The sequence below is a fragment of the Balaenoptera physalus genome (assembly GCF_965194825.1).
Source record: "Balaenoptera physalus genome assembly, chromosome: 12".
Lineage (NCBI taxonomy): Eukaryota > Metazoa > Chordata > Mammalia > Artiodactyla > Balaenopteridae > Balaenoptera > Balaenoptera physalus.
The window spans coordinates 71,156,569-71,178,702 of NC_138897.1; the positions used below are offsets into that span (position 1 = coordinate 71,156,569).

At 52.0% G+C, this 22,134-nt stretch overlaps 2 protein-coding genes and 1 pseudogene across 10 annotated transcripts in view; 2 read left to right on the top strand and 1 right to left on the bottom strand.

The window, feature by feature from the left end:
• Nucleotides 1-14,288, top strand: part of SUSD2 (sushi domain containing 2) — a 26,538-nt gene extending 12,250 nt beyond the window's left edge. Inside the window, exons 15-17 of one of the 4 annotated variants that reach the window (XM_082416295.1) lie at nt 1,081-1,199; nt 10,391-10,619; nt 14,071-14,288. In XM_082416295.1, coding sequence (XP_082272421.1) covers nt 1,081-1,126 — 46 coding nt within the window. In that variant the 3' untranslated portion in view covers nt 1,127-1,199; nt 10,391-10,619; nt 14,071-14,288. Of the gene's footprint in view, nt 1-1,080; nt 1,200-8,756; nt 8,851-10,390; nt 10,620-14,070 lie in introns of those variants that run through there. The other 3 variants (XM_082416298.1, XM_082416297.1, XM_082416296.1) reach the window with 3 other exon arrangements.
• Nucleotides 9,138-22,134, bottom strand: part of GGT5 (gamma-glutamyltransferase 5) — a 26,854-nt gene continuing 13,857 nt past the window's right edge. For 2 of the 5 annotated variants that reach the window (XM_082416313.1, XM_082416317.1), the window contains exons 2-12: nt 17,193-17,323; nt 16,786-16,881; nt 16,073-16,268; nt 15,351-15,508; nt 14,679-14,825; nt 13,707-13,843; nt 13,185-13,375; nt 12,681-12,787; nt 12,423-12,541; nt 12,178-12,288; nt 9,138-9,941 (exon numbers count right to left, since the gene is read on the bottom strand). In XM_082416313.1, coding sequence (XP_082272439.1) covers nt 9,795-9,941; nt 12,178-12,288; nt 12,423-12,541; nt 12,681-12,787; nt 13,185-13,375; nt 13,707-13,843; nt 14,679-14,825; nt 15,351-15,508; nt 16,073-16,268; nt 16,786-16,881; nt 17,193-17,323 — 1,540 coding nt within the window. In that variant the 3' untranslated portion in view covers nt 9,138-9,794. Of the gene's footprint in view, nt 10,285-12,177; nt 12,289-12,422; nt 12,542-12,680; nt 12,788-13,184; nt 13,376-13,706; nt 13,844-14,678; nt 14,826-15,350; nt 15,509-16,072; nt 16,269-16,785; nt 16,882-17,192; nt 17,324-22,134 lie in introns of all 5 variants that reach the window. The other 3 variants (XM_082416315.1, XM_082416314.1, XM_082416316.1) reach the window with 3 other exon arrangements.
• Nucleotides 17,332-22,134, top strand: part of LOC309639320 (small ribosomal subunit protein eS8-like) — an 8,430-nt pseudogene continuing 3,627 nt past the window's right edge. Inside the window, exon 1 of the transcript in view lies at nt 17,332-22,004. The product of the transcript in view is annotated as a small ribosomal subunit protein eS8-like (transcript). The remainder of the gene's footprint in view (nt 22,005-22,134) is intronic.

Genomic DNA, 22,134 nt, shown 5'->3' on the forward strand with positions numbered 1-22,134 from the left:
GCGCCACCAAGGAAGTCCGATGGACTGGTTAAACGACACATTTGTTTTTCTCCTAGAGTTGTACCCGCTGACACTCACCACCAACCTACGCGATTGCCGGGCCCCCTACACCCTCATCAGCATAAGGAGCCTTCAGATTTTTTGCTCTTTGTCAGTTAGTGAAACACACTGTGGGGCCTCCGTCAGGCTGACCGGCTTTCCCGGAATTCCCTTCCCAATGTGTTTTGGGTTAGGACCACAAGAGAGATTCCTGCGCAGGATTGGGAGGGCGGAAGGGAATTGGCAACCTCTTTTGTAGGTCACACTCCTTGTGGCGCGCCTGCTGACCCAGCTCATCAGCACCAGCGGAATCCAGGCAACTACTCCACCTCCTCCCAGTCCACCCTCAATCCATTCTCCTGGGTCAGGTGTGTGACAAAGCGGTCCAGCTGCTGCAAGAAACCTTTGTCGCCCTTGGCAACAAGAAGGGATGTGGGCTTCAGCCCATCCTCATGGGCTCCAGTCAGCTCTGGGTCCTCCCTCCACTTTCCATCCATCTTGCCTCCTGACTCTGCCACGTGGACCTCAGGCTGCAGCATCCCATGGGAGACAGTAGCCTTACAGGAACCCCTTGCCCAGTTCCCATGGTGTGGGCCCTGCTTCTTTGATGGAACTCTGCTAAATAAAGTATAAGTTGTAAGCAAGAGAGTGCACTGCTCAGGGTACAGCTTGTGAACATGCCCAGTGAACCACCACTCTGGTCACCCCTAACATTTTCTCTATCAGACACTGTCCTCTCCCTCCTCCTCAGGTCAACCACCAATTTCTCACCCCATAGGCGAGTTCTGCCTGGTTTGTCCTTCACACAGGTGGAATCCTAGAGTCGACGCTCTTTGCATCTAGCTGCTTGTGCATATTATGTTTATGAGATTCATCCACGTTGAGGTGTTCTGCTTTGAGTTTTTTATTTTTTCTGAGTGTTATTTCAGCTAATGAATTTGTTTAACCATTTTCCTGTTGAGGCGCTTTGGGGTGGTTTTCAGTTTGGAGCTATAATGGCTAGTGCTATAAACATTCTTGTATGTGTCTTTTGATGCACAGATGTGTTACCGAACCAAACGTGGGTCTGCTCGCCTTCGTGCAGTAAAGCCAACCTGCTGACACCAAGTTGTGCTGAAGGAAAGTGCAGCGTTTATTGCAAGACCAAGCAAGGAGTCCAGGTAGCTAATGCTCAGAAGGCCCAAACTCCCTGATGGCTTTCAGGGAAAGGTTTTATTTTATTATTAATTTATTTATTTGGTTGCACCAGGTTTTGGTTGCGGTTTGCCAGCTCCTTAGTTGCAACACGTGGACTCCTTAGTTGTGGCATGCAGACTCTTAGTTGCAGCATGCATGTGGGATCTAGTTCCCTGACCAGGGATTGAACCTGGGTCCCCTGCATTGGGAGTGCAGAGTCTTATCCACTGCACCACCAGGGAAGTCCCTCAGGGAAAGGTTTTAAAGACAGGGTGAGGGAGGGAGGTTTCAGGGTGCATGGTCAGGTCGTGGGCATTTTTCTGATGGGTTGGTGGTGAGGTAATTGGGAGTCAACATCGTCATCCTTCTGGTTCCAACTGGTCTGGGGTCTATGTGCTAGTGGGCAGCATGTAGTTAACTTCTTCCACCTGGTGGGGGTTTCAGTATCTGCAAAATGGCTCAAAGGACATAGCTCAGAATATTATCTGTAGCCCTTGAGGAGGAACTGAAGGTCCTTGACTTTGTTTAATGGCTAAACTATTATTATTTTGTCTTGCTTGGCTATTCTCCTTTCTTTCTGCATTTGTCACTTCTCTGATTAAATGTATTCTCTGGAACTCAGGGAAGGCCTTGGAGACTAAAGTTTTTCTATAGACAGAGAGGCAGGCGGAGGACATTGGAGGGGGCAGGGTCTATTCCAGGAAGGCCCCATAGGGTCCTGGTCAGTTACAGACATATGCATTTATATTGGGTAAGTTCCTAGGAGTAGCATTGCTGGGCATGAGGTAGGAGTGTGGTAGTTTTATACTGTGGTAATACTGGTTTTCCAAAGTAGTTTTACCAGTTGATGTTCCCACTGGCGGCGAATGGCAATTCCATTTTGCCATATATATATATTTTTTAAAATAACCTCTGTATTTGTACTTCGTTTATAGAAGTGGAATGTTAGTGTGGGATCTTAGTTCCCCAACCAGGGATCAAATCCATGCCTCCTGCAGTGGAAGTGTGGAGTCTTAACCACTGGACTGCAAGGGAAGTCCCCATTTTGCCATATTTTTGCCAACACTTGGCATTATTGGTCTCTTGAATTTTGGCTATTCTGTTGGGTATATAGTGGTAGCATATTGTGGATTTATTTTGCATTTTTTTTTTGACAACTAGTGAAGCTATGCATTTCTTTGTATGTTCATTGGCCATCCAGAGCTCCTCTTTTATGAGGTGTGTTCAAGTCTTTTGCCCATTTTCCGTCAGGTTATCTGGAGCTCTCTAATTGATTTGTAGGAGTTCTTTATTCTGGGTAAGAGTTTATTGTCAGATATAAGCACTGCAGATACTCTCGTATTCCATGGGTTGCCTTTTCACTATTTTAATGTCTTTTGTTGAACAGAAGTTCTTAATTTTTATATAGGTCAGTTTATCCATTTTTTTCTTTTACAGTTAGTACTTTTTGTGTCCTGTTTAAGAAACACGTGCCTTCTCCCAAGTCACAAAGCTGTTCTGTATTTTCCTATAAAAGTGTTATGGTGTGATATTTCATAATTAGATCTGCCAGCCATCTGGAATGATTTTTGTGCATGGTGTGAGGTAGGAGTCAGGATACACATTTTTCATCTGGCTATCTGATTGACTCAGCACTGTTTATTGAAACAGCATTCCTTTCCCATTGCACTGCTGTGTCTCCTCTGTCAGAGGTCAGGTGACTTTCTGTTCTGTCCCATTGCCCAGTTTATTTTTGATAGATTTTTTAAAAAATTTATTTTATTTGTTTATTTGTGGCTGCATTGGGTTTTCGTTGCTGCGCGGGCTTTCTCTAGTTTCGGTGAGCAGGGGCTACGCTTCTTTGCGGTAAGCGGGCATCTCATTGTGGTTGCTTCTCTTGTTGCGGAACACGGGCTCTAGGCACATGGGCTTAAGTAGTTGTGGCGCATGGGCTCAATTGTTGTGGCTCGTGGGCTCTAGAGCACAGGCTCAGTAGTTGTGACGCATGGGCTTAGTTGCTCCATGGCATGTGGGATCCTCCTGGACCAGGGATCGAACCTGTGTCCTCTGCATTGGCAGGTGGATTCTTAAACACTGCACCACCAGGGAAGCCCTGCCCAGTTTATTTTTGCACCAATACCAAATTGCCTTTATTACCATAGCTTGTTCCTGACATCTGGTAATGTGAGTCCTCCTTTATGTTCTTTTTTTTTCTTTAATTGGCCATATCTTTCCTTTTTTTTTTTTTTTTAATATTTTATTTTTATTTATTTATTTGGCTGCACTGGGTCTTAGCTGCAGCATGCAGGATCTTTGTTGTGGCATGCAGGATCTTTTTCTTTAGCTGCAGCACGTGGGGTCTTTAGTTGTGGCATGCGGGATCTAGTTCCCTGACCAGGGATCAAACCCAGGCCTCTTGCATCGGAAGCTCGGAGTCTTAACCACTGGACCACCAGGGAAGTCCCTCTCCTTCATGTTCTTCCTCAAGATTGCCTGGGCTAGTCCTGGTCCTTGGTGTTTCCATATGAATTTTAGAATCAGCTTGCCAATTTCCACACACACACACACAAACCTGTGAGGATTTTTTTTAGGATTGCATTGGATTTATAGGTGAATGTGGGGAGAATTGGCATCTTCACAGCACTAAGCCTTCTAGTCCATGAATGTAGTATAATCCTCCATTTATTCGTTTTCTTCAAATTCTTCAGTTATATTTTGCAGTGTTCAGTGTAGAGGTCTTGCATACTTGTTAGTTTTACTTCTAGGCGTGGATTTTTTTTTTTTAATGCTATTGTAAGTGATTTCAGTTCAAAAAAGTGTTTTCTATTTTTTTTTTTTTTTTTTTTTAATTTTTATTTATTTATGGCTGTGTTGGGTCTTCGTTTCTGTGCGAGGGCTTTCTCTAGTTGTGGCAAGCGGGGGCCACTCTTCATCGCGGTGCGCGGGCCTCTCACTGTCGCGGCCTCTCCTGTTGCGGAGCACAGGCTCCAGACGCGCAGGCTCAGTAATTATGGCTCACGGGCCCAGTTGCTCCGTGGCATGTGGGATCTTCCCAGACCAGGGCTCGAACCCGTGTCCCCTGCACTGGCAGGCAGACTCTCAACCACTGCACCACCAGGGAAGCCCAGTGTTTTCTATTTATGAATGATGTAGAAATATCATTGATTTTTGTATATTTTCCTTGATTACAGTGATCTTGTTCAATTGACTTATTTCTAACAGTTTACCTGTTAAGTATCTACAAATATTGACAGTTTTATGTCCTCCTTTCCAGTTATACCTTTTGTTCGTTTTTCTCACCTTATTGCCCTGGCAAGGACTTCTCTTTCAGTATGGAAAGGAAATGATGAAAGCTAACAATGCATGTTTCCATCTCAAAAGGAATTGGTCTCAATCTCAAAAGGAAGGCTTGTATGTTTTACCATGAAGTATGATGTTTACTGTAGGGTTTTGTAGCCGCAACTTATAAAATTAAGGAAGTTTTCTTCTATTTCTAGTTACTGAGAATTTTTATTGTGAAAGTTGGCAAATTTTATCAAATGCTTTTCTGCATTTATTGAGATGGGGAATGATTTTTCTTCTTTATTCTATTAGTATGTTAATACAGTGAATTGCATTGCTTGATTTTGTAATGTTCAACCAATCATGCATTCCCAGAATAAACCCAAATTGGTAGTGATGAATTTATATATATGAATTTGGCTTGCTCAGATTTCATTTAGGAATTTTGCTGCATCTCTGTGCATGAATGAAATCACCCTCTAGTTTTCTTTCATGAAGTTTCTTTGTCAGGTTTTGCTCTCAGGATTATGCTGGCCTTATTAAAAGTTGGGCAATGTTTTCTCTGTTCTGTTCTCGGGAAGAGTTTGTGTAAGACTGGTGTTTTTTGTTCCATCAGTGTTTGGAAGCGTTCACAGAGGAAGCCTTTGGGCTGGAGCCATTTTCTTTGTCCCTGTGGATCTCATTGTGTTTTTAATTGGCGCATTTATCAGTGAGGTTGAGCAATTTTTTATATGTTGAAATGGCGATTTGTAGTTCTCTTTCTGTGGTCTAATGAGTCATATCCCTGTGCATCTTTCTAATGGATACTTGGTCTTTGATATTAAATATTTAAATATTAAAGTAACCAGCCCCAGATCACGTATTGAAACTGTCTTTCTGCAAGGTTTTCATTGGTCTTTTGAAATATTTTTCACATCAAAATTTTAAATTTTTATATGTTCAAATTTATCCTTTTTTTTTTTTTTTAATTTTTTGGCCACGCCGCATGGCATGTGGGATCTTAGTTCCCCGACCAGGGATCAAACCTGCCCCCTGCATTGGAAGGGCAGAGTCTTAACCACTGAACTGCCAGGGGAGTCCCAATTTATCCTTTCCTTGGTATGGCTTCTTTTTTTTTTTTAATTAATTAATTTAGGCTGCGCCAGGTCTTAGTTGTGGCACGCGGGATCTTTAGTTGCCTCACGCGAACTATTAGTTGCAGCAAGCGGGATCTAGTTCCCCGACCAGGGATCGAACCCAGGCCCCCTGCATTGGGAGTGTGGAGTCTTACCCACTGGACCACCAGGGAAGTCCCTTTAATATGGCTTCTTGATTTTATGTCATGCCTAAATAAGGACTTCCCCTTTCTAAGAACATAAATAAAATTTTCTCTCATTTTTTTACAATATTTGTATGGCTTTTTTTAAGGTTTCACTTTATTTATTTATTTATTTATTTATTTATGGCTGTGTTGGGTCTTCGTTTCCGTGCGAGGGCTTTCTCTAGTTGTGGCAAGCGGGGGCCGCTCTTCATCGCGGTGCGCGGGCCTCTCACTATCGTGGCCTCTCTTGTTGCGGAGCACAGGCTCCAGACGCGCAGGCTCAGTAATTGTGGCTCACGGGCTTAGTTGCTCCGCGGCATGTGGGATCTTCCCAGACCAGGGCTCGAACCCATGTGCCCTGCATTAGCAGGCAGATTCTCAACCACTGCACCACCAGGGAAGCCCTGTATGGTTTTATTTTTAACTGTTAAATCTTTGGTCCAACTGGCATTTAATTTGGTATAAATAAAAGGCCAGGGTCCCACTTTACTGTTTTCCAGGTGGCTACCCACTTGTTCTAATACTGATTGTTAGCAATTCATCTTTTTCCTACTGCTTTGAAATGCTCTTTTAGCAGACAAAATTCCCATATATTTGCATTTCTTTGTGAACTTTGTGTTGTGGTTGATTGATTTCTGAGGTTTATTCATATGCTGTTTTAACCTACTGTATGTTTACAGTGTGTTTTAAAATCTGATGGCTTGGTTTACTTGAGTTTTTTTTTGTTTGTTTCACAAAAGCACTGATGTAATTCAATGAGGAAAATGAAGGTCTTTGTAATAAATGATTCTGGACTGGTTGCCCAGGCATTTATTTTAGTTTTCCCATTTAGGCCTAAGATTCATCTCGAATTAATTTCTGTATATGGTATGAGGTAGGGGTCAAGACTCATTTTCTCCATCTGTCTCCCCAGTTTCCACCTCTGGCACTTACTCCACAGGGCCCTGGGAGCTTTAGTACGTCAGTATTCTCATTGTAAGATGGGGCTCATCATAGCTCCCTTTCATTAGGGAGAATTACGTGAATTAATACATGTAAAGCAATAGAGTAGCACGGAGCCATGGTCATTGTCCAACAGATGTTACTGTTGTTTTGAGATATTTATTCATGTTAAGGGAATATCCATTTATTTCCATTTTATTCAGTGTTTTGTTGTTGTTTTGTCTGTGGGTTTTTTTTTTTTTTTTTTAAATCAAGAATGAGTGTTGAATTTTGTCAAATGCCTCTCCATGAGAGAACTCTGTGATTTTTCTCCTCTGGTGAAAGAGGAGGAGTACAAGTCCCTCTCATGGACATTCCCAGCAGTACTGGTGTCGGCCCCACCCGGACACCCTGTCCTTTTGAATGTGTTGCTTGGAGTCTCCTTCCTTGTATTTGTTTGAGGAGTTTTGTGTTGAGTTTCCCGAACACAATTGGTCTTTGGTGTGCTTTGCCAAGTTTGGGGCTAGTCCTATGCTGACTTCATAAAGTGAATGTGGAAATGTTCCTCCTCGCTCTACACTGTGGCGGCTTAACTGGCAACAGAGGCCTCTGATCCTAAAGGCAGGACACACTTCGCCTGGGAAACTTTCCAGAAGGGCATTTGTGGTAGGCCAGTGTTCCTGCCACGTTCTCAGTTTTTTTTGCGATCATTGACATGTCTAGACCTTTGCTCTTTCTTGGACCCGTTTGTCGTTTATACTTAAGCTTGCCAGATTTAGCAAATAAAAATAAAGCCTGCCAATTAAATCTGAATTTCAGATAAGTGGCAATGTTTTTAGTATGTGTTAAGTATCGCAGTTCTACTTATATCATCCTAGAAAGTAATTTATTTTGTCAAGTTTCCAAATTTATTTTTATTAAAATGAGTAATCTTTTCTAGTACTTCTAACTTCCTCTATAGATTAGGTTATTTCCCTGTTCTCATTTCTTTTTTGTGTGTATTTACACGTCCTTCATTTTTACTAATTGGCTAGCTAATAGCTTATATATTATATCTTTTTCAAAGATCTGTTCTTCTGACTTCAAATTTATCAATTTCTGCTTCAGTTGTTACTAAATTCTTCCTTTTGCCTTCCTTACTGTTCTGATTGTTCTTTTACTAACTTCATATATTAGATACTTTATTTGTTTTGATTATTATTAATGTAACTATTTAAGGCAATATATTTTCCTCTGAGCCCTGCTTTAGCTATATTCTGTGGGGGCTGATCTATATTGATGTGAATGTTATTTTGAAGATACCACTTTGATTTCCTCTGTGTAACAAGATGTTTAAAGAGGCTGTAAGAGTCGCTAACTGGGCTGGGAATGCATCTTGGTTGGCATTGCTTGTGGTCCAGGAGGGATGTGGGCAGGGGCTGAGCAAGTAACCTAGGGTGGGATGAGCAGGGAGCGAGAGGAATGGGCTTCCTCCAGGGGCACCCAGGAGCCAAGGAGGGCTCTGTGTGGCCTCATGGCAGGATCAGGTATGCATTTTCCAAGGCTCATCACTGTCACGAGTAGGAAGTGGATCGAGGCTGTGGCAGCGGCAAGGAGGCAGAAACGGACAAAGAGATGGAACCAAGGCCAAGCCACACAGATGGAGGGAGGGGACTGGGTGACTATCATGGAGGGGGGAGAGGGGGGCACCAGAGAACTTCCGGCTGCCTCAGAGCTGGCTTTTGGTTTGGTGTGTTGAGTCCGAGATGCCTGTGGATCCCAGGTGCTCTGGAGGTGGGAGGTGAGTGGGTGGGTGGATGAGTGGGTATGTGAGTCTGACAGTCCAGAAACCTGGGCTAGAGCCTGGGCAGGGACCCATCAGCTCACAAGTGGTAACAGGCTCCAGGGGGCGGTGAGGGTCCCAGGGATGGCAGAGGGTGAGTCAGGAGTGCAGGGACACCGTTATCTTGCTCTGGGGATGCAGCTGGGAGGCACTGCAGCGAGGGTGTCTGTTGTCTGAAGGCCCTCAGTGTGTAGTGCTGTTGTCTGAAGGCCCTCAGTGTGTAGTGCTCTGTCCCAGCAGGCACAGGAGCAACACCCGACCCGTCCTGTGCGGCTGAACTCCGGGCACAATGGGAGGTGATGGACCTGTAGTGGCGCCCTTCCAGGTAGAGGTATGCCCCTGTGGGATGTTTGGGGTGAAACAAGAACTCCCAATGCTCCCAGGACTCGGCATGGGGCAGGACCCCCCCCCCCCCACCACAGGGAGGGCGGCGCACCCAGGAGCTGGCAAAGCCATCCACGGTGGCTGGGGGATCGTGGGTCTCAATCGGGGGTGGTTTGGTGACTGGCTGTGGGGGTGGGGTGACACTGCATCTAGCAAGGGGAGGCCAGGGATGCCGCTCCGCCGCCTACAGTGTGTGGACAGCGCCCCCGCGAAGAATGACTCACCCAAAACGTCAACAGTGCTGAGGGTGAGAACATGTTGGAGTTGGGGGCTGGGGAGGGCTTAGGTCTTGCTTCATCCAGCCTTTTCCTGGCACGGAGGACAAGCTCCAGGACGGGCCTGGGCCAAGGGCCCCCAGGAGCCAGGGACAGGTGCCCCCAGGCCACACCCCTGTCTTCCTCCCAACGGGTGGGTCCGGGCAGCCATGTGTGGAGCCCCAGCAAGTGTCCAGGGGTGGCCTGGAGAAGGCCCAGCCCGTGTCTGGTTTCCCCGGCTCCGTGGTGGTGTGTGTGGAGGGCTGCAGCTCACCGCATGTGCTTTCTGAAGGTCCCCTCCCCACCTCGACCCTGAATCAGGCGTGGTGCAGCCTCTTCTTCAATCTTGGACTGGAAGATACACAGCTGGAGAATGGGGCTTCGGGGGGTGGGGGCACAGTCCTGGCTGAGAGGCCTGGGGAGGTTGGAGGGGTCAGGGCAGGGCCACAGGGGCTCTGGGAGGGGAGGGCTCGGCCCCCACAGCCGTCCATCTGCTGGGCTGTCCCCACCTCTTGAAGCCCCAGGCTGACCGTCCAGCCAAGGGGTCCAGATTCTGCCGGAGCGCTCGGTCCCATGGACCAGGCCAGCCTGGGTGCACGCCGGGCGGGATCCCAGCTGTGGGGAGGGAGCAGCCTCTTTAGTAGCCTGAGGGCTCCCCACCCTTCCTGGGGTCTGCTGCGGCGTACACGCAGGCCCCGTCCTGGGACACGGCCTGGACCACGTTCAGGAAAACGGGCCTCTCGGTCTGGTTCTGGCCCCGGTACTGGAGCCCCTTCTTCACCTCCTGGAGAGCAGAGAAGGCTGGTCATGGAGGGGCTGGGACCCGGGCAGGGAGCTGAGGACCCTGGCCGAGGAGGCAGGACTGGCAGGGGCGGTCTGGGAGAGGACAGAGGGGCGCTGGATGCAGCCTGGTCTGCAGGCATGGAGTCTACGGCCTCCCACTCCAAAGGCCCCAGAGGAGAAGCCTGGGCTCCAGGGGATATGACAGGAGGACATCGCCCGGACGAGAAGGAAGCTGAGATGCAGGTTCACTTCTGTCCTGGATCAAGGACACCAGGGGCCTCCACGTGATAAGCAAGGAGTCCAAGGGCTTCTGTGGAGAGGGTAGCTTTCAAGGTTTTGAGGACCTTGAAAGCAAAGTCTTCTAGAAGGCAGAGCTTGGGCCCTTCGGAGTCCCAGGTCACCCATACGTAAGAAGGGCCCAACTTAACATCTGGCTCCTGCCCTGGACAGGAGGAATGGCCCTGATGCCAGCATTGTTCGTGGCTTAGGACCTGCCATCTCAACACCAGCATGAGAAGACGGGGGTCCAAGACTCTCCAGGGCCCCGCTGGTGGAGGAGTCAGCTGGAGGCTTCTGAACACCCATGAGTCCAAGGACATGGACCTCAGGCCACAGGCACCAACGGTCCCCAAGGGTGAGGCACTCCGAGCACAGGCTGTAAAGGCTCAGGTCTGAGACGGTGAGTGTGTGGAATTGGAGGGCATCAGGGCCCAGGTGTTGGTGTCTGAGGGCCTGAGTACATTGCTTCGGGGCCTGGTCCCCACACTTGCCAGTCTGTGACCCTTCACACAAATCCTGGCACGTGGAGACCTGTGCTACTCGGGCCCCACATTCCCACTTAAGGCCAAGGACCCCCGCCCACCAGGGCCCTCGGTTCCAGGTGCCCTGCAGTCCCCAGAACCAGGGCCTCCAGGACCTGAGCCACGGGTACGGTGAGGTCTCCAGGCGCTATGGCCTTGGGTGTATCTTTGCCTGACACGCTAATTACCTAGTGTCCTTAGGTTGGAAGGCACAGGCAGGACCTGTGGTCCTCGGAGACTGTTCCTTAGGGTCATAATGGCCAAACTCCAAGGCCCTGAGGAACAACGACCCTCCTGGCCTCAGGCCTGGGCCTTGGCTCTGAGGGCCCTTGGAGACTCAGGGTCTCCACCCAGCACCTCAGATGTTCTCCATGGGAGGCCCTGACCTGTGTGGCCAACACTCTAACTTCCAGGGAGCTGAGGGCCGTGGGCTCAGGGTTCTCTGGATTCCAGGCTGTCAGGTCCAAATTCTCAGAGTTGAGGTCCTTGGAGAATGGTGTTCACAGAGTAAAGACCTTCAGTCAAGGTCAAGGAGAAGGGCCTAAGAGGAGGAGTCCTGGGAGAGCATCAAGTCCTCCTGCCACAGGGAGGACCCTGCACAGGGAGGGAGGGAGGCTGGGAGGGAGGGAGGCTGGGAGGGAGGGCCTCGGACTCTGAGAGTTTGGGCCTGACGGGCTGAGGTCCTTAGTCTCCAGGCCCAAAGACTAAGGTTCTCAGGACTTACACACCCCCTTGTACTCAAGGCCCCTTACTCTGTGGTCCTCAGAATTCCAAGGGCCCTGGGAGGTGGCCTTGAGACCAGAGAAGCTCATAACAGGAAAGGCAGCTTTGATGACCTTGAACCCCAGCTGCTTGAATGGACCCTGGGCATGAAGTTTGGAGCCTTGAAAAGCTGCTAGTCTTTTAAAGTGGGTCTTAGTGAGGGCATCTGCCAGCCCAGAGACCTTCCAAGGAGACCAGCCATCTGCCCAGGCGGAGGGGAGGGGCTGGGAGTCCCACAAGAGAATTTAGCTCCTGCTTGTGTGGGGATCCAAGAACCCAGTGCCCTGGAGGGAAATCCCTCTGCAGACTCCCAGGAATAATAGACTCCTTTACAAATAAACCCGCAGATAAAAGCTGCAGATCACACAAGGAAGCAGATCACCATGAGGGAGAGTCTGAGAGGCCGCAGCCGGGGAGAGTAGCTTCCGGAGAGAATGGCCCAGAAAGAGCAGGGACCAAGGTGCAGGGGAGCTCGTTCTGGGAGTCATGTGAACAACACCCTGTCCCCTGCCGTGGAGACTAGCTGCCTGTTGCCTCTCCCATGGAGCTTCTCAACTCCTGGTGGCCCCCAAAGCCGAAGTGCACCGGGCACACTCAAAAGCTGAGGCCTCATCAGGGGCTCTGAAGGCAAGCACTGAGGCGTCCGCCTAGCGGTGGCTTGGCCCACGGCCTCACCTGGCTGAAGCTGGGCTCGTACTCTACCCGGCCCTTGCCGTCCACGTGCAGGATGGGGGCCGCAATGGCAGCTTGCAGGTCAAGGCCCAGCCACAGCTTGTTCATGATGGCCTGATGGGGGAGAGAAGGATGCAGGCAGGGAGGGAGGGAGGGGCACCAGCCACCCTCCCCAACCCCTCCCAGGACAGCAGGACAACAGGGCCGCCCAGCGAGGGCACATTCCATCCAGGAGCCCCCAGACTCACCTGGGCCACAGCAGAGATGATGAGCTCCCCGCCAGCCCCGCCAATCACCAGCTTCGACCCCTGGGCTGCGTTGACCAAGATGGAGGGGACCATGGATGACGGGGGCCGCTCGCCTGGAACTGGAGGCCGGACGGGTATCAGTGCAGCCTCGCTTCCAAGCCAGCGCCCCCTGGGGCCGCCCCCTCCATCCCTGTCTCTGTGCTGGGCCTGCCCGGCCTTCCTGCCTTCCCTCCTCTCGCCCCGGGGCACTGTGCTCACCAGGAGGGGGTGTGACTCCGGAGCCCCGCAGGTGCCTCCAGCACAGGTCCAGGAGCTCGTTGTTGAGGAGGATGCCCGTGCGCGGTGAGTACACCATGGCTCCAAACCTGTGGACAGAGGCAGAGCTGGGCACGGGCCGTGGGCTCCCGACACACACGGGCTGCGCCCCAGCCCTCCAGAAGCCCCTCGTTTTAGCAGCTGCCCTCCAGCATCCTGGAACTGCTCTTCCCTCCCTGTCCCTGCCCCCAAAGATCCACCCTGCCCCCCACCACGGCATCCTTCTGGTTGTAAGGCCCGTCCTCATCCTGGCTCAGGGCCACCCCATCAGCAGCCTTTTCGGCCAGAGGTGTCAGGGTGTAGGACCCTTTTGACACAGGAGAGGGAAAAACAAGGTACCACTCGATGGACACAGCCAGGGAGGTGCTGGGAGGCCAGGCTGGGGGTGAAGGGCTCAGGTCTAGGGAATGGAGTGGGGCTTGCCCGCCTGCCCCTGGCCCCACGTACGGTGTATTGATGGTGCTGGTGGCGGACACAGCACTGCCATCCTCCCCCAGCACGGACACGTGGGCTGTGCCCATCCTGTGGCTCCAGGTCCCGGCCAGGCTGTAGTGGCTGAGCTGGTGGTCACCCCGGCTGTCGATCTGCTGGTGGATATGCTGGGCCAGAGCCTCCCCCAGCAGGTCCTGGGAGGCGTTCTGGGGTGGGCAGACAGGTGACGGGGTCAGTGAGAGGCCAGGTGGGGTCACAGAGCAGAAGGTCCCCTAAGGGTGTCAGAGACGCAGCGCCACCACTGCCCTCCCATACCTGCCCCTCCAGGGCTCCCTTCAGTCCCCAGACTGCTCCACCCTCCCTGCTCTGGGCCACTGCCAGGCCATCCTGTTCTAGAACCAACCGTGTACACATCCCTCCAGCCTCACCCGCCAGGCTCTCAGGGTCTGTGGACGGAGCACCCGTTGGCCTGAACCTCCCTTCATGCTGAGCCCTCGGGCAGGGAAGAGGGCTCTCCACCAGCTCAGGGCACCTCACCTGGACCTCCGGGTGGCTTCGAGGGTCCCACAGCCGCCACCTCTGCCCCCTAGCAAACTTTAGCGTCTCCACGAGGTGATGGTACAAGTTCACCCTCCCCTCGGGCCTGGCCACCGACTCCGCGGAAAAGTTGAACCCTGGGGAGGGGGTGGGCGCAGGTGGGGGTCATCCTGTGTAGTGGGTTGAGAAAGATTTGTCCATGTCCTAATTCGCAGAACCTTCGAATACTACCTTATATGGAAAAAGAGTGAATATTACCTTGTATGGCAAATGTGTGATTAAATTAAGGATCTTGAGAGGAGTGGATTATCCTGGATTATCCGGGTGGGCGCTAAATGTAACCACATATATCCTTATAAAACAGACACAGAGAAGAGGGAGGCTGTGTGACCACGGAGGCTGAAATTGCAGGGATGCAGCCACAAGCCTAGGAATGCCGGCAGCCACCAGAAGCTGGAAGAGGCAAAGAACAGATTCTCCCCCAGGCCCCCCCGGAAGGACTGTGGCCCTGCAGGCACCCTGATTTTGAACTTCTGGCCTCCAGAACTATGAGAGAATAAATTTCTGTTGTCTGAGCCACCAGGTTTTGGTAATTTGTGATACTTTGTTACGGCAGCCACAGGCAACATCAGGCAGCCTGCAACCCCCCTGCAGGCTGCAATAGGCTGGGCCTCAGCCCTAGCTGCACACACTGGACCGGCAGCTCACCACCTGCAGAGCCACTGCACCTGTGCCCTGGGCCGGGGTCACCTGGGGGCACTTAGTGGGTAGGTGACGGCAGACCCTTCAGCAGAGCCCAGGCGTGGGCCACACCGGAGGCCAGCTCTAGAACACACCGTCCTGGCCCGCTCAGCCCCGTCTTCAGCATCTGAGGAGGGGGCTGAGCTGGAGGAGGCAGTGGCTACCCAGAGCCTGGCTGGGCCTGGAATTCAGTTCACGGGCACCGGACCCCCGGGCTCCTGGGGGCCTCACCTTTGAGCACGTTGAGGACAAAGCTGAGAATCGCGCCCCCTGCAGGCGGTGGCGGTGAGTACAGGGTGTAGTTCCCCAGGGGCACCTCCAGGGCATCCACCACCTCAGGCCGGAATGATGCCAGGTCCTGCGGGGTCAACTGGCTGCCTGGGGTGAGACAGAGGACTCCATGTACAGACGGGGAAACAAGGTGCAGAGTGTCAGCCAGGGACCCCAGTTCACACAGTGGGGGCCCCCCTCATTCCCTAGCCTTCCAGGCCCAGAGGGGTGGTGCTGGGCCTGTGGGCAGTGGCCTCAGGGCTGGGGGATGGGTGGACAGAGGCCAGGGACGGGCAGGTCGGAGGGGAGAGTGGGAGAAGGTGGGGGAGGCATGCTGGCCTCTGAGAGACTGAGGGTGGCCAACTCCAGGCCCAGGAGCACCCCCGCAGCCACCGATGGCTCCCGTCTTGTGGCCCTAACCCTCGGGGCCCTGCTCCTCGGGGGCTTTGACTGCAAGGTCCCTGAGACCAGCAGAGGGCAGGACTGGGGCAACGGCCTCTCCAAGCCCTGGGAGCAGCTGGCCCCCTCTCGGAGGGGAGGGGAGGGGAGGGGAGGACCGGACCCACCCTCAGCCCTGGCGCCCAGACCCCTCTTTCTCTGGCGGAACGGGCCTGTGGGGCCGTACGTACTGACCTTCCTTGGCAACGTCCTCCAGCAGTATCTGGCCCAGCCTCCCTGTGTAGAGGGCCTCTGCGCCTTCCGCAGCCACGGTCTCCAGGGTGGCGGCCAGCGCGGGCCACGGGAGTGGGTCGTGAGGACTCAGGGGTTCCGTCCCATTGAAGAAGAGCTGCCTGGGGGGTGGGGTGCGGCCTCAGGGTGAGGCCAGGTCCTGGAGGGCAGCCACACTTCTGCAGGGACCCTACAGGGAGGGAGTCCTGGTCCGGGATCCTGAGGGGCTGCAGTGGACATGGGGGCAGATTCTCCAGGATTGGGTGGGGCTGACACCCCTCATGTGTCTCATCACCCAGGCCCAGGGAGGACACGCCCCACCCCCCCACCCCCCGCCAAGCCGGCGTCCACCCAGGGCCTGACACCCGGCGCTCCTCCTGGTCAGTGGGCTGGCCAGGTGGGCGAGTGGGGTGGCCAAAGCCCTCCTGCCAGCCCAAAGAGTGTGGGTGGGGGGGAGGGCAGGGCCCAAATCTGTGCCCTGGGAGCCGCATCACTTTGGCATAAACTCTCTCTGGCCTGAGCCCTCTGATGAGGTTCTGCCACGTGGAACCGGAGGTCTCTGAGCTGAGACAGTGACATACTGGCCATCCAGGGCCCGGGCCCCCAGAAGGTTGATCCACTGGCTGGAGGAGGAGCTGAGGAGGGGCTGGGCTGAGGAGGGGCCCTGGGCCCCCATCGGAGCTCACCTCAGGGATGATGCGTGCAGGGAAGGGCGCAGGTAGCTGCTGTGCAGGAAGCGGCTCAGGACGCGGGGCACGCGGAGGCCCCCCCGGAGCAGTGCGATGGTGGGCCCGAAGAGCTGTGCCCAGGGCAGGCGGCCGTGGCGGCGGTGCGCCTCAGCGTAGCCGCGGAGCTCCCCAGGCACCCCGATCCACTGGGCACCTGCATGGCACAGGTGTCACGCCCCTGCCCCTGGGCCGCCCCCCTTGGCCCCTGGGGGCTCTCCATCACTCCACACTTGGCTGCCTGGCCCCCCAGCCGTGGCAGCCAGAGCGAGCCTTCTGGAGCCCACTTGGGACCACGGCCCTCCCCACTCACACCCCTGTGCCTCCCCATTGCCCTCTGCACAAAGTCCATGGCCAGGCCTGTGGCACCCAGAAAAACTGGCCCCATCCCCGCCCACCACCCCCAGCCCCCCAACCCGTCTCCACTGAACTCTCTGGGCCTTCGGCTGAGGTGGTCCCTCTGCTTGGATCGTCCCTCCCAACTCAGAGAGCCCTCCCCCAGGAAAACCCGGGGAGTCAGGACCTCCGCAAAGGCTCCCCATCCCCAGCTGCCACCCCTCAGTGCCAGGGTGGTTCAGCCGTCCATGAGGGGCGCTGCCCCTTCAGGGTGGGGGGTTCTGGTCAGCCCCAGTGGTCTGGTGGGGTGGGAGCGGGTGGCCCCTCTAGGGCCTCACCTGTGCCCAGAGGCTGGGCCTGCTTGCACTGGTCCAGCAGACCCGGGACGTGGCTGGCAGGTACCGTCTCCCTGGCGTTGATGACCTCCACCTTCCCTGGAGTTGGGCAGGGCGTGTGGGGTGTCAAGGGCACCCCGGTGGCTGCTAGGCCTCACTGCACACCAACAGTCCCCCTCAGACAGCCCCGGCCCTGCTCTGGGCCTCAGTTTCTCTCTCTGTACCATGAACTGGCCTCTGTGCTAACACTTGGTTTCAGCTTTGCAGAGGTTGGGGGGCACCAAGAGACCCAGGAAGGGGCATGGGTGGACAGGGCAGGTCGGCCATACACTCAGGTGGTCTACAAGCACCTCACTGTTAGCACCTGTGGACAAGCCCATCCTCCCCACGGGGGTCCCGTATGGACTCACCTGTGGACGCATTGTAGATAGTGAAGATGACCCCTCCACCCAGGCCCATGCTCTGGGGGTTGACAACCCCGGTGCAGACCAGAGCCGCGATGGTGGCATCCACGGGTGAGCCGTGCTGCTGGAGGATGGCTCTAGGGAACATGGCACAGAGTAAGTGGCCTGGCTCCCCTGCCCCAGCCTCCCGACCTGGGCTGCTCTGCTAGCATTCACTGGGGAATGGGGACAGGTGGGTGGCCTGCCTGCTGCCACCAAACCGCACTGGGCTGCCCCCTCAAGTCCAGCCACTCACAGGTGTACAGCACTCTACAGATTGCAAATTGTGATGCCATTTACACTGCCCCTGGCTGTATATAAGGTGCATCTCAGTTTACAAAGTGCTCCAGCTGCCATTATTTGCTAGGTCCTCCCAGCAGCAGTGGCTCATTTACAACAGGCAGAAGCAGGCCCGGGCCAGCCCCTCCGTCCCTCCCGGCAGCGCTGGGAGCCCAGCCTGGCGGATGCCACTCCTCATCTCACTGGGGACACACTGGCCCAACCCCTTCAAGACTGGACTTTTTCAAGTGACCCCGGGATCCTGCGCTGCCATCAGGGCTTAGGGCTTGGGCTGATGGGTTCCACAGCCCCTCCCAGGGCCCCACGGTCTGTGGGAATGCTCTCAGGCCTCAGTCTCCCCATCTGTCCATAGGCAGTGAGGTGTGAACCCTTCAGCTCCTAGGTGCTCGTCAGACTGGCCTGTGCCGAGGAAATGCCCATCTCCCTGGGGCACAGCCCTGCACAGCTCACTGGGGGCTGCCTCTTCCCTCACAGCCAGGAATCCTCCCCAGCACCTCAAGGTCACAGATGGGAAACCAAGGTCCAAAGAGGGGCTGGGCCTGGGTCCCCTTCCCCCACCACTGACCCCAGCACCTTCTCAGCTCAGGCACGCTGATCCGAGCACTCCATGCTGGGCTCACCCCTCCCCGGAGCCACATATCCCTGCTCTGGGCCCACATGTGGGCACACATGGGCGCCACATGGACACAGGTAATCTTGGAATGGGAAAGAGGGCACGAAGCCAGAAGTATGAAAGAACTAAGATTCTACATCCAGGCACAGAGAAACACACATTTTAATTAGAATAAAACACCATAAACAAAGAAAAAAGACAAACTGGAAAAAACAAATTTAAATTCCCATCACAAAGGCCGCATCTCACTTGACCTCGGAAGTGCTTTCCGCACTAGGCTTTCAGGACCCCCACCTACCACGCTCCGGTTTTCCTCCCACCACCCCAACCTCAGGATGTTGGAGGCCCCAGGCTCAGTCCTTGGTCCTGGTGCATCTATGTCCTCCCCCAGATGAGTTGATCCAGGCTCAGGGCTTAAAATGCAACCTCTGTGCTGATGACCCCCAAATTTGATCTCCCCTAAACTCCAGGAACTTATCCCCAGCCATCCACAGGCTACCTCCCCTAGGCATCTAAGAGGTATTTCACTCTAAACATGACCTAAACTTCACTTTTTCCTTCCCTCCCACCTCTGCCCCCCAAACCACTCCTTTCTTAGTCATCACGATCCTAGAAAAGGACACAACCATTCACCCTCAGGCCATAAACCTCAGAGTCGTCCTTGATTGGTCGCTTTCTTTCATCCCCATATCCAACGGCCAATCCTGCCTGTTAGTTATACCTCCAAAATACACTTAGATTCCAATCCTTTCTCATCACCTCCTCCACCACACCACCACCCTGGTCTAAGCTACCAGCATCTCTCACCTGGGTTACTGTAACAGTCTCCTATCTGGTCCCCTGCAGCTGCCTTGCTCCCATAGGTTTTAAAAAAAATAATCTGTTAACATGTAAAGCAGACATCCTAGTAATGAAAGACTAAACAATTCAGACCAAACTTCCACAGACAACTAGAAAAGCCAGACAAATAGAAAACATCTGCTCAAGGGCATCAGAAGCAGGAGAGAAATACAGGCCTCCGAGTGAGAGGAGCCTGGCTTTTGGAGCCGCTTTTCCCCTCCAGACGATTGCCAGTCCTGGAAGAGGAGGCTGAACGGCCAAGCAGGGCTTCTGACATCCTCCAGTGCCTGGGGCTGGGTGTGCTGGGGGACCACACCTGGGGACGGGTCCTCACTCCGAGTAACAGTCAACTAGATACAGAGCAGCTCTTACAAGCACGGCGGCCCAGCTTCAGATGATCTCAGCCACTCAAACTGGATTAAGGCGATCCCAGAATGTTGATATCCTAGGCCTCAAATTATTTTTTAATAGATCTTTATTGGAGTATAATTGCTTCACAATTACTGTGTTAGTTTCTGTTGCACAACAAAGCAAATCAGCCATATGCATACACATGTCCCCACATCCCCTCCCTCTTGAGCCTCCCTCCCATCCTCCCTATCCCACCCCTCTAGGTCATCGCAGAGCACGCAGCCGATCTCCCTGTGCTATGCTGCTGCTTCCCACCAGCCAACTATTTTACATTCAGTAGTGTATACATGTTGATGCTACTCTCACTTCCCCCAGCTTCACCCTCCCACCCCATGTCCTCAAGTCCATTCTCTGTGTCTACCTCTTTATTCCTGCCCTGCAACTAGGTTCATCAGTACCATTTTTTTTTTTTTTAGATTCCATATATATGCGTTAGCATACGGTATTTGTTTTTCTGACTTACTTCACTCTGTAAGACAGACTCTAGGTCCATCCACCTCACTACAAATAACTCAATTTCATTTCTTTTTATGGCTGAGTAATATTCCATTGTATATATGTGCCACATCTTCTTTATCCATTCATCCATCAATGGACATTTAGGTTGGTTCCATGTCCTGGCTATTGTAAATAGTGCTGCAATGAACATTGTGGTGCATGTCTTTTTGAATTATGGTTTTCTCAGGGTATATGCCCAGTAGTGGGATTGCTGGGTCATATGGTAGTACTATTTTTAGTTTTTTAATGAACCTCCATACTGTTTTGCATAGTGGTTGTATCAACTTACATTCCCACCAACAGTGCAGGAGGGTTCCCTTTTCACCACACCCTTTCCAGCATCTATTGTTTGTAGATTTTTTGATAATGGCCATTCTGACCGGCATGAGGTGATACCTCATTGTAGTTTTGATTTGCATTTCTCTAATAATTAATGACGTTGAGCATCTTTTCATGTGTCTCTTGGCCATCTGTATGTCTTCCTTGGTGAAATGTCTATTTAGGTCTTCCGCCCATTTTTTAACTGGATTGTTTGTTTTTTTGATATTGAGCTCCATGAGCTGTTTGTATATTTTGGAGATTAATCCTTTGTCTGTTGTTTCATTTGCAAATATTTTCTCCCATTCTGAGGGTTGTCTTTTTGTCTTATTTATGATTTCCTTTGCTGTGCAAAAGATTTTAAGTTTAATTAAGTTCCATTTGTTTATTTTTGTTTTTATTTCCATTACTCTAGGAGGTGGGTCAAAAAAGATCTTGCTGTGGTTTATGTCAAAGAGTGTTTTTCCTATGTTTTCCTCTAAGAGTTTTATAGTGTCTGGTCTTACATTTAAGTCTTTAATCCATTTGGAGTTTATTTTTGTGTATGGTGTTAGGTAGTGTTCTAATTTCATTCTTTTACATGTAGTTGTCCAGTTTTCCCAGCACCACTTATTGAAGAGGCTGTCTTTTCTCCATTGTATGTTCTTGCCTCCTTTGTCATAAATTAGGTGCCCATATGTGCGTGGGTTTATCTCTGGGCATTCTATACTGTACCATTGATCTATATTTTTGGTTTTGTGCCAGTACCATACTGTCTTGATTACTGTAGCTTTGTGGTATGGTTTGAAGTCGGGACGCCTGATTCCTCCAACTCTGTTTTTCTTTCTCAAGATTGCTTTGGCTATTCGGGGTCTTTTGTGTTTCCATATGAATTGTAAGATTTTTTGTTCTAATTCTGTGAAGAATGCCATTGGTAGTTTGATAGGGATTGCATTGAATCTGTAGATTGCTTTGGGTAGTATAGTCATTTTCACAATATTGATTCTTCCAATCCAAGAACATGGTATATTTCTCCATCTGTTTATGTCATCTTTGATTTCTTTCATCAGTGTTTTATAGTTTTGTGAGTACAAGTCTTTCACCTCCTTACGCAGGTTTATTCCTGGGTATTACATATATTTTTTTCCAAAGGTAAATGGGAGTTTCCTTAATTTCTCTTCCAGATTTTTCATTGTTGGTGTATAGGAACGCCAGAGATTTCTGTGCATATAGGCCTCAAATTATTTCTAAAAAATTTTAACAATCTTTATACACGTTCACTAGTGCTCAATTAAAAAGGACTAAGCCCTCTTTCCAGCCAGTGCCGAGCGATGGGCATCTCTCAGGACAACTGGCACAAGCACCACAAGACCTAGAGCAAAAGGAAGCCCTACAACCAGAAGCGGAAGTGTGAGCTGGGATGCCCCACTGCCAACACCAAGACTGGTCCCCGCCACAGACACACAGTCCGCATGTGGGGAGACAAGAAGAAGTACGGGGCCTTGAGGCTGGACGTGGGGAACTTCTCCTGGGGCTCGGCATGCTGTACACGCAAGACAAGGATTACTGATATTGTCTACAATACATCCAATGATGAACTGGTCCATACCAAGACCCTGGTGCAGAATGGCATCATGCTCACCAACAACACATAGTATGCCCCACTATGCCCTGCCCCTGGGCCGCAAGAAGGGGCCAAGCTGACTCCTGAGGAGGAAGAGACTTTAAACAAAAAACAATCAAAGAAAATTCAGAAGAAATATGAAGAAAGGAAGAAGAACACCCAAATCAGCCGTCTTCTAGAGCAGGGGTCCCCAGCGGTCTGCAACCTATTAGGAACCGGGCCGCACAGCAGGAGATGAGTGAGCAAAGCTTCATCTGCTGCTCCCCATCACTCACATTACTGCCTGAAAATCGCTTGTATTACAGCCTGAACCATCTCCCCACCAC